This window comes from Chionomys nivalis, chromosome 3 (assembly GCF_950005125.1).
Source record: "Chionomys nivalis chromosome 3, mChiNiv1.1, whole genome shotgun sequence".
Classification (NCBI taxonomy): domain Eukaryota; kingdom Metazoa; phylum Chordata; class Mammalia; order Rodentia; family Cricetidae; genus Chionomys; species Chionomys nivalis.
In genome coordinates, this window is record NC_080088.1 from 7722304 (window position 1) to 7735656 (window position 13353).

Below are 13353 nucleotides of genomic sequence, written 5' to 3' on the forward strand. Positions count from 1 at the left end.
CACGCACGCGCGCACACACACACACAAATAAAATCTTTTTAAAAAGTTCTGTTTCTTCTAAGCCACAATTTGTATGTATACGCCAGACTAAAACCAGCCCCATCTCCACTGCCTTCCCTCCCCTCTCCCCTAAGTAGGAAAGTCTGTGATTCTCCAGGGAGTGAAGGTGAATACGGTCTCTGTAGATATTGCCTGTACAGGGAAGACTGTACCTGTGTGGGGTTCAAAATTTGTCTTAGGAATCTGAGGTTGTAAAATACAACTCTTATTTTTGCTTTTTACACAACTTCATGTTTTCGTGTATAAATAAAACAACACAGGAGAGAAAAAATCCCCGGCAAATGCTGCTCTTCGGGAAGGAACCCCCCCTGAGCTTGTTAACCTTACTGAGCTGAGTGTGGGTGCACATGCCTGGGAGGTGTTGGCAAAAGGATCAGGAACTTGTGGCATTCCTGGGCTATATGAGGCCATTTTTTCAAACAAGAGATGGACTGGCAGTTAAGAGCACTTGCTGCTCTTAGAGAGAGCCTGGTTGTATTCCCAGCACCCACAAAATGGCTCACAATTGTCTATAACTCCAGTTCCAGGACATCTAATGGCACCTTCTTCTGACCTTCATAGGCACCAGGTCCACGCGTTCATATATGCAAGCAAAACACTCATGTACATAAACTAAACAAATCTAAAAACATTTAAAAGAACATCCCTTTGCGACTTTTCTCTGTTAATAGCGCCCCCTCAATGGTGTCACACATATTTAACTTTGCGTGGGGCTCTTCCCCTTTATCAATAAATTTGTGACCATGTAAACATAAGCTCTATTTTCAGATTTTTATTTTTAAGTGTGTGTGTGTGTGTGTGTGTGTAGGTCAGTGTGCGGGTGTGTGCATGTGAGTGCTGGCACCTGTGGAGGTCAGAGGTCTTGGGATAATCTAGGGGCTGATGTCACAGGTGGCTGGGAATCTGGTCTGGGACCTTGGCAAAAGCAGTGCATGCTGTTAACCACTGAGGCACCTCTCCAACCCCACCAGCTTAGTTATGAAGAGCTGCCTGTTTCTCCTCTGCTTGTAAACCCTGTGCAACATTCAGATGCTATCCCTTCCCATTTTTTTTCCTTTTTTTGTTTTTCGAGACAGGGTTTCTCTGTAGCTTTGGAGCCTGTCCTGGAGCTAGCTCTTGTAGACCAGGCTGGCCTCGAACTCACAGAGATCCGCCTGCCTCTGCCTCCCGAGTGCTGGGATTAAAGGCATGCGCCACCACGCCCCCCCCCCTATTTTAACACAATAAGTGATATCACATTGAACCTGCTTAGAGCTAGACATTTGCATGCGAATATGGGACTTTATGTGGGAATTCTTCGTCATAGTTGCTCTGCCAGAGAGTGCCGGAGGAGGAACCCTGGGACACACTGACAGGCTGATATTTAGGGAAATAGTGCCATTGTGTACTACCAATGGAAACGAATGTTCTAGAAAGCTGACATTTCTTAGAGCTATGAAGAAACAGATGCCTGACCATTTTTCTTTTTTAGAGGTGGTTGCTATTAGTATTTTTTTGAGCCAAGGTCTCATGTTGCCTGGGCTGGCATCAAACTCAATTTGTAGCTGAGGATGGCCTTGAACTTCTGCTCCTCCTGCCTCCATCTCCCCAGTCCTGGTTTTATAGACACGCATCACCATGCCTGGTTTACGCAATGCTGTGATCAAACCAGAGCCCGGTGCCTGCAGGGCAAGCACTCTCCCAACTGAGCTACATCCTCAGGGCAGCCTGAACATAGTCTTAAAGACTAACAGAAAGAATACATCCTTCCAGGTCTACGATAGGAGGACCCCTGCTTAAACAATCCGAGCATACTCCATACTCTAGTGAGAGAACTTACCTTACCCCCAAAGACTTTATCTCTCACCAGAGCATTTATCTTAGCCGTGACTTCAGGAAGTGGTCAAGGTAGCTCAGGACTGACTCAGGGCTGGCTGTGCCCTTGTGGGTGCTGAGCTCAGAACCATTCCCAGGCTTTTGCAGTTTCTTTATAGGTGGTTACGGCCCCACCCACACAGGTTTTGCTTGCCCGGTCTGAAGCTGCCAAGCTCCCTCCTCCCCAATACATGTGATAACAAGATACTCGACCATTTGAATTCTTGCTTTCTGGCAATTGTTTAACACTATGACTGAAGTTAATCACTCCTGCAAGCCAGTGTTTATTTAGATAATTGGACTGGCTGCTCTTAAGTGGCCCCGTCTTGGCAGTGGAGAGTTCCTGGCACCTTGATCTTGGCTGAAAAGTCCAGGCCTGCCCACACTTGGCCTTGGGACAGCCTTAGCTTAGCCTTTGAGGCCCATTGTGTGGTTTCTCATTCTCTTATTAAGGAAACAGCAGAATCCCTGGAGCCCACCCAGAAAATGTGACCATAGCAGGAAATGACAAACTGTAGCGGAGGCACACCCTGGTGCCCTGTTCTTTGGGAAGGCTCCCTCCTGGCTCGAGCTAAAGGGCTGCTCTGTCTGGTGCTCACAGGCTGGTGATGGCCCATTGAGCTTTCCTGCATTTCCCCCTTTCCCAGATGATCTTTAGTGGTAACAGACCTGGCTGGCTTCGAGATCTTTCAGAAATGCCTCTGGCTGGGCCATCCTCAGTGCAAAGAACTCAGACCTCATTGTGTTTGACCCCATAGGACTTAAGATGTCACTTTCTGTTGGCACTCATTAGCTGTAGCCATCCCTGTTGATGTTCATTTGCTGGGGTAGCAGCAACATACCAGCCTCACGCCCGGAAGCCTGCTTCCTGGCAGTTCTGGAAATTCAAGACAGAGGAATCAGCAGGGCTGGTTCCCTGGGTCCTCTGGCTGACTTGTCTGTCTTCACGTGGCTTTCACTCTGCACACACCTGTGTCCCGACTGTCTCTTATTATAAAGGCATGATCTGATCGGGCCAGGGTCCACTCGAATGAGCCCACATCAACTTAATCTCCCCTTTATCGGTTTTATCCCTAAGTCAACGCAGATTCTCAGGCACTGGCAATAAGGATTCCAGTGTGCGAGTTTTAGTGGGGCATCATATGGTATTCAACATGGTTCGCAGCCGTAGTTATCTCCAGGGATTTATGCCCATGAATTCCCTCTTCCCACATGCCCCAGGCCAGATCTGTGCAGTATGGCAGAGAGAGATGATTGACTTCTTATTCTTTTACACCCCATTCCCAGGAGAAGCCAGCTCCCACTTCACAAAGACAGCCCGGGTCTGTGAGGGGAGGAACTGAAGCCTATTACCACAACCAGCGCCAACTTCCTACCGTATCAGTTGGCCACCTTGGAAGCTCGGCCCTCTAACCGGAGCTGTAACCTCGGGAGACCTCCCCACATCCAAGGCAAGAGCCTCCGCTCTCAGATGCCCTTGAATTCCTATCCCACAGAAGCCGCAAGATGATAGCGTTTATCAGAGCCCATTAAAGCATGAAATGTTTTATTACATAGCAATAGGAAGTGAATACACGGGCTGGTATTTCGATGAGTGGCTTAGGTAGTAGCTTTGGGACAGGGCAGTGGACAGGTTAGGAGGATCTTGATGAGAATTTTGGAGAAAAATAAGCAGTTTTGATGGAAATCCCAGCATCGAGCATCCTTATATCCTGAAGTCAAGAGAAACTCCAGTGTGGCGGTCCCCACTGAACCCCAAATGGGGACAACAGGCTAGATATTCCCCCAAGTGACTGGCCTGCTCTAGCCATTGATTTGGGCATCAAGCAACGTCTGTTTATCTTTCTCTCAGCTACGGCATAGGAACACGTCTACCTGCAGGAAACGGTTGTCACAAGTCCTGCCCTAGATGAGGCTGTGATGTGCAACCAGAGAGGATGACCTCAGCACCCACCTTCCCATACTTGGCCTGGCCTGCTGCCTTTCAGATGGGAAATGTGGGGCCCCAGAACACAGCCACAGTGTAAGCACTCTCATGGCCTGTGCTCAGTAAGACAGCGCGTCCCCATTGATAGCCAGGCTCTGGGCAGCCCTGGGGACGCTTGGCACAGCACAGTAGCATCGTCCCTGTGACTTCGAGGGTGGTGCACACACAGTGAGATCCACCAACCATGGGGGTCCTCTCCTAGTCACTCAGCTCCTCTGGAAATGGTTCTACACGTGACACAGACAGAATCTAGAGTGGTCAGCACTAATGGAACTCGGGGGACTCTTACTAATAATACATTGATCCCAGCACTCAGGAGGCAGAGGCAGGTAGATCTCTGTGAGTTCGAGGCCAGCCTGGTCTAAAGAACTAGTTCCAGGGCAGCCAGGGCTACACAGAGAAACTCTGTCTCAAAACAGAACAAAACAAAACAAAAAAATAATCCTTTAAAAGGAGACATAAAGTTGGGAGGGAGACAGGGTGGGAGGTCCAGGGGGAGCTGGATGGAGGCAGTAGGGGTATAAGACTGTATACATGTAGACTGTAAACATGTATGGAGATTCCAAATAGTAAGTAAAATGTCATTTAAAGAAACCAATAGCCAGCCACATGTAGCAAACCTAAACTACAAGTTCAGAAATATTAGAATGTGGGTTATCCTCTGCTCTACTAGGAACTTGAATAAAGTTTATGAACTTGCCCAATCAATCAAGACTCCAGCAGGGAGGAAAGGGGGAGCGGCTAGAGACGAGAGTACCCATTACCCATGCTCACAGTCATCCGTCATTCGAGGAGGGCACATTAAAGCAACGTTACAGGGCTGTTTATAAACCTTCAGTTGGAAACCTTCAGAAAAATCAAACATCAGACAGCCAAAGTTGCAGAGCAACCCAAACTTCTACCTCACTATTTATATATGCAAATTGGTACACATGTGCTTGCACATGCAAATTGGTAAGTTTATACATATAAGTCAGGAAGCATCTGACGATATAAACAGACCCCACCCTCTTTTGATATAAAACATGTGAGAATTTATCCCAAAGACATAGCCTATTTAAAAAACTACCATCACATAGTCTACAAAATGTATTCTGAAACTCAGAAACAACAAAACCCTCCCAGTGGGGAGTCCTCTGAGCAAGATGGCAGGTAGTGTTGGGCGTCACCTGGCCACTCAGAAAAAAACCAATGCTATAAAGTTAAAGGAAAACAGGCTAAAGGAGAATTACAAAATTCATTCTTAGACATCAGGGCTTAAGAGAAATTCAGAAAAATAAATATCTTGTCATTTGATGGGTAAAATTGTATCTGAATATTATTATTATTACTGTTTGATGTTCCTGCGTTTGTGCCAAAGACAATGATGATGTTTTAAAAAGTTCGAGAAATATCTTCCTCCCAGCCTTTGAATACTGAAGCCATGCTGAGCTGTTGGTGAAAGCCAGAATGGTCCTTAGCCGCTATATGCCTGACAGGCCATCTCATCTCCACCAAAGCGTGGACTTCCAAAGGGCTGTGCTGAATCTAAAGCATGCAGACCCACCAGACTTCAGCTCATATGCATAGGAAAATACACAACCCAATCTGAAAGCCAGATGCTCTGGGACACCAACCACACAGGGCTCCCCTTCAGAGGCCCCTGATGAGAACCAGCCCTCATTTCTCATGTGCGCATCCATCTGAGTCCATGCCAGGTCTAGGGTGAAGGCCAGTGTGCCTTTCCCCTTCTTCAAAGTCATGTGCCTGGGCCGCGGGAATGACTGAAACAGCGACCAGAGGTCACACACACACACACACATACACACACACACACAGTGGCAGCCTGTGGCCCGGATATGGCCTGTAGGCATGTTTTCTTTGACTTGTTTAGTGTTTCAAAAGTTGGAACATTTCACTTTAAAAAAAAAAAATCTGGATTTCCAGAATCTTAGGAAAGCTCAGAGGCCATGTTAACATCAGACCCACATCCCAGCCTGCAACCTAGAGGGTGGACACATGGCCGTGCTTACAAGGGACTCTGATTCATTCACCCACCAAGGATTCACAGGGCCCCCATCCTGTGACAAACATTGCTCTGGTCACTGAGAATCCTGCAGGCACAGTCCCTAAAAAGCTGAGCCTTTGGGAGAATGAGCCACCCATTCATGGCATGGAGGTTTCCACAATGAAGACAGAGCTGGCAACAACAAGGCGATCTTCTGGCAGGTGACAGGGAAACCTCTCCAGTGTGACATTCAGGGTGACTCCTAGGCAGAGTGACAGAGGAGTGGTGACAGAACAGCCCAAGTCAAAAGAACAACTTGTGCACAGGCCTGGGAGTATGGAAGGACACAGAAGCTACGGAGGTCATGAGGGAAGGCCGTAGAGAAACAGGACTACAGCGGGCTTCTAAATCTGCTTACAATGGGCAGGGTGAAGGGTTTTACACAGCAGGGGTGTGGTCTGTTTAACTTAAGGGAAATCTTCCAGATGCTGCTCAGTGGAGAAAGGAGGGAGCCTGGTGGTCCAGATGAGAGATGCTGAGAGATGCCTGGGAGCCAAGAGATCAAATTGGAGGTCTGCTGTCACCAGGGGGAGAACCTAGGGTCAGAGAGGAGGTGGATGGGCCACCTCGGGAGACATGGGTGACGTTAAGTATATTTATACAAAAGGGACAAACGGATGAGTTTATGGGGAGTACTGGCTGGGTGCAGTCAGCAACCCTGATACAGTTTACCTGTCCAAAGAGCAAACACTTCTTAGCATCCAATTTGACAAAGAAATGTTAGCCTGCAAAGGTTTGCAACTTCTAAAAGATTTATCTATTTTTATTTTATGAGTGTCTCTGCATGCATGTATGTATGAACACTGGAAAGGTGCATGGAGATTAAATGGGGCTGTCCATTCCTCTGGAGCTGAAGTTATATGCAGTCATGAGCCACCATATGGGTGCTGGGAACCAAACCTGAGTCTCTGCAAGAGCAGCAAGTGTTCTTAGCCATTGAGCCATCGTTCCAGCTCCAGTTTATAGCTTTACAGTTTTTTTTAAAAGTGTGTGTGTGTGTGTGTGTGTATGTGTGTGTGTATGGTGCATGCCTGCATAGAGGCCAGAGGTCAACATTAAGCATGTCCATTTTCTGTGCTCCCCTTTATTTATTTATTTATTGACAGAGGGTCTCTCACTAAATCTAGGTCTCATCAGATAGCTAGATTAGCTGACCCAAAAGATCCAGGTACCTCCCTGTGTCTGCCTCCTAGTAATGGGATTGCAGGAGTGCACTCCCACACTTGACTTTTTAAAATGTGATTGCTAGGGACTAGAACTCAAGTCCCTATGCTTGCATAGCAAGCATTTTACCCATCAAGCCATCTCTTCAACCCGAAGGTTGGTAACTTTGCATGCATGGTTCTGACCGGAGGAATGAGTATGGACGTGAGGCAGACTGGGGACAATTGCAAGCCTAGGAACAGAAGGGTCTGACGATGGCCCAGACCATGCATGGTCCTAATACTAGAGGCATGGAAGCACTGAAGAGAGGAACTGTCTCAGCCAGCACATTGCAGCCCCTGTCTCAGCACATTGCAGCCCCTGTCTCAGCACACTGCAGCTCCTGTCTCAACACACTGCAGCCCATGTCTCTGCACACTGCAGCCCCCATCTCAGCACACTGCAGCCCCTGTCTCTGTACACTGCAGCCCCTGTCTCTGCACACTGCAGCCCCTGTCTCTGAACACTGCAGCCCCTATCTCTGAACACTGCAGCCCCTGTCTCTGAACACTGCTGCCCCTGTCTCTGCACACTGCAGCCCCCATCTCAGCACATTGCAGCCCCCGTCTCAGCACACTGCAGCCCCTGTCTCTGTACACTGCAGCCCTCGTCTCTGCACACTGCAGCCCCTGTCTCTGCACACTGCAGCCCCTGTCTCTGAACACTGCAGCCCCTGTCTCTGAACACTGCAGGCCCCGGCTCAGCATACTCAAAGTTCAGAGAGGGCTGAACCAGTCGCTCCCTGGCCACTCTTGCAGAATGGAGCAGAGAGCAGAGCCATTAACAGTCACGACCGACCCTCACAGGTGCCATTTGAGAATCATAAATGTGAAGACAGAAACTGGCTCCCTATTCAGTAAAGAGCAGCTGAATGCTGGTGCCTTTGGGACCTTCCAGGATTACCCTTTGACAGGCACCCACCATTCTCAAGAGAAGAGTACATAGGCCAGTGAGATGGTTCAACAAGTAAAGGCACTTGCTGCCAAGCCTGGTGACCTTGACTAATCACTGTCACCCACACAGTAGAAAGGAGAGGACCACTTCTATGAGTTATCTGATGGAATCACTTTGGTGCATGCAAGCCCTCCTTATAAACAGGTACAATAAGATGGGGTGAATTCTCAGAATGCCACATATGGGCCTCTGATGCTACAAATTCCGGTTACTATAGTGAAATACTTGGGGTCATGTAACTTTAAAGAAAAGAGGTTTATTTGACTCACAGCCCCGTTCCAAGGTCAGGCAAGGGTCCATACTCACTTATGACTTCCTTGGCGGCAGAGTCAGGGGGAAGCGCTGGGCTTCATACAGCCTCACACACAAGTGTGTGCCTCTTCTCATCCTTCCTTCCTCTTCTACAGTCATGAGCAGTGAATCACGTGGTCTCCACTCAGCTGACACTGTCTAATCCTAAACACTGCCCAAAGGCCCCGCTTCTAAATGGCTGGATTCAGTTTCTTCCTTGTTAGTGCCTTCCAGTGGGGAAGTACACTTCAGCACATGGGACACACTGAAGTCATCTGTAAACCACTGCACCCTTCCCTGACTGCTAACGGTCATGTCCACCTCACAATGCAAAATACTGTCTTTCTGTCTGCAAAAGGCCTACAGACTTAGTTCAGTCTAACCTGCATTTAAAAGCCCCGTATCTCACTTGAGACTCAAGCTGACTCTTTGCAAACCTTTAAAATCAGAACAACTCACCCATTTCCAAGATTGGAAAAGTGGGAAAGAATATTCATCTCAAAGCAAGACTAGAACCCTGCAGGGCAGATACTAAACCCCAGCATGCCAAGTTCAGCCCCTCTAGCACACTGTGAGGGGACTGTCCCAAGCCATACAATGGCTTTTCTGGCCACAAGGCTACTCTCTTGCGGCCTTTCTCAGTGAAGGCTGCTTGGTTCCCTGTAGCTATATACCTTTCTGAGAATGATGTAACCTTGGCTCTGAGGAAGGAGAGGGAGAGGGAGATCTAGAAGGCCTTACACAAAGGAGGACAGGGTAGCGTAAGAGAAAAGTCTGTGGGCTATGACTAGAGGGGGCCCACTAGAATTGACTACAGGCACCCCAGGAAGTCTGAGGTGAGCTGTGGCTTTTTATAAGCTACCCCAACAGACAGTGTGAGAAATTCTGCACCGTGCAAATGAACAAAGAGCCCTCAACTGTGGGGTGTAAAAGTCCATATGACTTTTAGGGTTAAGGTTCCTTCTGACTTCCTCTCTTGAGAGTGTATACTTTCTTAATAAATGCTCTCACTTTGCTGGCTACTATCCACATCCAATTTCTTGTTTCAAACACAAGAACCTGAGGGCTTCAGCATTCACCCACTGCATCCAATACCAGTGGCTCTATACATCACCTCATTTGTGGGCTTTCCACAGCGCTCCAACCCATGGTCAACTTCTGCCAGGCTTCTCAAGGCTTCCCTTTGAAATCTCAGGAAACCATCATGTCACCACAAGGACTACCTTCTGTACACCTGAAAATCCAGCATGGCCTGGATGCCAAGGGCTAGCACACACAGAAACTTTACCTGGGCCTTTCTGGCTCCAGGCCTTTTTCCAGTTGTTCCGATCACAGAAACTGGCGTCTGTCCACACTAATCACTGGCGTCTGTCCACACTAAGCGCTCTAGTAAGTGGTTTCACAGTCACGCCCTACATTCTTATTCTCTGCTCCCTCCTTTCAAATCGTTCCCTTTGGTCCTGAGTTTTACTATAAGTCTGACTAAAAGCAGCCAATAATGGCCATGCAGCTGCAAGAATCTTTGTTGATTTGAAATCTCATTTACCCAGTATTGTGGTTTAAAAGAAAATGACCCTCAAAGGGAGTAGCACTCTTAGGCGGTATGGCCTTGTTGGGGTAGTATGACCTTGTTAGAGGAAGTGTGTCACATTGGAAGTGGTCTTTGAGGTCTCCAATACTCAAGCTATGCTCAGTGTTCTAATTCACTTTCTGCTGCCTGCAGATAGAGATGTAGGACTCTTAGCTCCTTCTCCAGCACCATGTCTGCCTGCACTCCACCATGTCCTGCCATAATGGTAATGGACTAAACCCCTGAAACTGTAAGTCACCCCAAGTAAATGTTTTCCTTTATAAGAGTTGCTGAGGTCATGGTATCTCTTCACAGCAATTGAAACTCTAAGACAGCTAATAATGAGTCCATTATCTTCACATGTGGTGTCCCCCAAGGTGTTAGGGTATGGACACCACACAGCAGGGTTCATATGAGAGTAGCCTCCTCCCTATTGTCTAAGAGCCCCTCATTTCCATCTAGACTAATTCGCTAGTCTCTCCTTCGCCCTCATCAGAATTGGCCAATAACGTTTGTCTTATAGCCAAGCAAACTTTCCCCAACCCATTCCTCCAAACTCATCTTATCTCTGCCTGCTACTTCCACATTCTCCAATAGAGATATAGCAATAACCTCATATACTCCCAGGGCAAATTTTCTGTATTAGTTTTCTGGATTTTGTTTTGCTATAATGAAATACCCGAGCTGAGTAACATTATAAACAAAATAGGCTTCTTTTGGCTCATGGCTCCGGTCCAAGGTCAAGAGCCTGTATCTGATGGTGACCTTCCTGGCAAAGTCTCGGGCAGCACAGGGTACCACATAACAAGAGACAGCAATGTCTGTAGATGTCTTCTCTGGTCTCACCCTCTTCTTTCAAAGCATTCGGTCATGGGGCCTCCACACTGATAATTTTATCTGCCTCTAGTCACTTTTTTCATGCCTCCAAATGCCTCGGGAGCATTAAGTTTCCATCACTTTAGTACCTCCCTCCCATCAGGAATTAAATTCTGGCACATGAACCTTGGAAGACATGCAAGACAAACATCACAAGGCCTTCAAAGCATGCACTCCTAGGAACAATACAGCATAATACACGCTTGTACTGATATTATACGTGCAATATTCTAGAAGGTATTATAAACGATCTTTCGACGTTGCGATGTGGCATTGACATATAGAAACGTGTTGGGCCTTTTCCATAGCTATCTGATGGGCAGCAAGGTGGACACTCCTGGTAACAAAGGGAGCAGGCCCGAACCTGTTCAAATACAGGAACCCCTAAGTATTTACAATTTGTGCTTGGGCGAACCCACAAGAGCAGAACTCGTGCATCTGAGAGCCTGCTCTATCCGTTCCTTTCTTGTTTTCTCATGGCCTCCTTGTGCATTACTGGAAGGGCGCTCTATGACTGGTAAATTATCCATCACTGACGAGATCCCAGCACCTAGGACAGGGCCCTGAATACACCGTGTACCTCCATGTAGAGTGACTGAGCCACCAGTAGAGTTAGGACTAGGGGCAGAGAGGCCTTGACTTCCCCTCACGCGGTACCAGCCACACCTCATTGCCCACCCACGACCACACTCCACTCAGACAACAGCCTAATTATAGCCAAATAGTCACCCACCAAAGGGGGGCAGCAGCTCAGCTTCTGAGGAACAGATGTCCCGGTGCTGGGTCCTCCGGCCGTAGGTGGCAGAGTAGATATTGAGGAACTTGGACTCGTGACAGTGCAGCTTCAGCTCCTGGTCTTCACACACGGTCTTGTTTTTTAATTCATCTGAAGAAGAGGTAGAAACAGATTAGCCTGGCTTGGAAGGCACGGCCGGGGACCATCTAAGCTGCAGCTGCTCGCCCTGTGGACCTGCAGCCTGGGAAGGGCACAGCGGGATGGCCCTGCCTGCCTGGTGTTTCAGGTCCTGAGGGGTGGGGAAGGAGACCCCTTGTGGGAATCAGGTGGGGAGCAGCCAGAGGACAGAGCAAAGACCCCAGGAGTCACAAATGTGCAAACTGGAAAAGGCTTAAGGTCCTGGAAAGTTTCTCTCGCTCCATTTCAGAGCAAAGATTCATTAACAGGAGGAAGCCCCCTCCTGGCTCGAGACTCACGGACCACAAGCCCTTGCCACAGTTCCACAGCCACCTCCCTGTCTATCTGAGTCTGGTGGACTTTGTTTACAAAGAATGCAGAGTGTGGCTGGGGTGCGTGGAGTCCAGGTGGCGGCGTTTGCTTGTCTAGCATATGTGGGGCCCTGCATTGAACCCCCAACACCACACAAAGCAGATGAGGTGGCTCACACCTGTAATGGGGGAGGTATCTCTCTCCCTCTCTCCTTTTCTTTCTGGAAACAATAGCCCTGGCTACCCTGAACTCCCTTTGTAGACCAGGTTAGCCCGGAACTCACAGAGATCCACCTGCCTCTGCCTCCTGAGTGCTAGAATTAAAGATGTGTGCCTCTTTAAGGAATCGTTTCTGACTCTCCAGACACAAAAGACTGCAGCATCTTCTCCCATTTATTCCCCCTCTTCCTTTATCCACGGTTCCTTTCTCCTGGGTTTGAGTTACCTTTAGTCAACCGCATTTAAAAGCATTGAAAAGAAAATTCCGAGACTCTGCACGCACATAACTTTCATGGGAGTAACTGATACTGCTATTCTACTTCATTATTGCCTGACTTAGAAACCACGATTGGCCATTAACACATGTGTGTGAGGAGACAGCTTGGCTGGAGATATGGCTCAGCAGTTAAGATCATGCATTGTTTTTGTAAAGGACCTGAGTTTGATTCCCAGCACCCACGTCAGGCAGCTCACAGGTTCTCCAGGAGGATCTGACACCTCTGGCTTCCATGAACAACTAAAGTCATGTAGGAAGATAAAGCCCACCAGTCCAAAAGGAGCCAATCTGGAGTCTGCCAGGAACTGTCAAAGGGCCGGTCTGGGCCCAGCCAATAGGGAGCTACCAAGCAGTGTTTCCTGACTGCCTAGCAACAGGTGCTGTCAGATGTCCTGATTGTGCCTAGCCAACGAGAGACGAGCATGAGATGGTAACTGTTCAACTGTCACCCAGCCTGGGTGCTGGGAGGGTATGTAAGTTTTCCCTGATGTTAAATAAACGAGTCTGTTGTAAGTCTTCTACCTGACTCTCAGCGTCTGTGGTTGTTGACATGGCGCCTTTTCACCCCCTCCCCCGAGGAAGACAAGGAGACGCAGCAATATATCCACATGAACATACACCTCCAACACATATCATTTTTTAATAAATCTTTAAAAAAATAAAAAAGAATTTTCTTTTTGATTTGGATTATCCACTAGGATCTTGGGATATATTCAACACAAAAAAAGGAACAACTCTATTTATTGTAGCTATATGATATATATCATACATAATATATATAGTATCGATAA

At 47.8% G+C, this 13353-nt stretch overlaps 1 protein-coding gene across 3 annotated transcripts in view; it reads right to left on the minus strand.

The window, feature by feature from the left end:
- The window catches only part of Eva1c (eva-1 homolog C), a 76073-nt gene that overhangs the window by 16063 nt on the left and 46657 nt on the right, over positions 1–13353 (minus strand). For all 3 annotated transcript variants that reach the window (XM_057765111.1, XM_057765110.1, XM_057765109.1), the window contains one exon: positions 11576–11728. In XM_057765111.1, coding sequence (XP_057621094.1) covers positions 11576–11728 — 153 coding nt within the window. The remainder of the gene's footprint in view (positions 1–11575; positions 11729–13353) is intronic.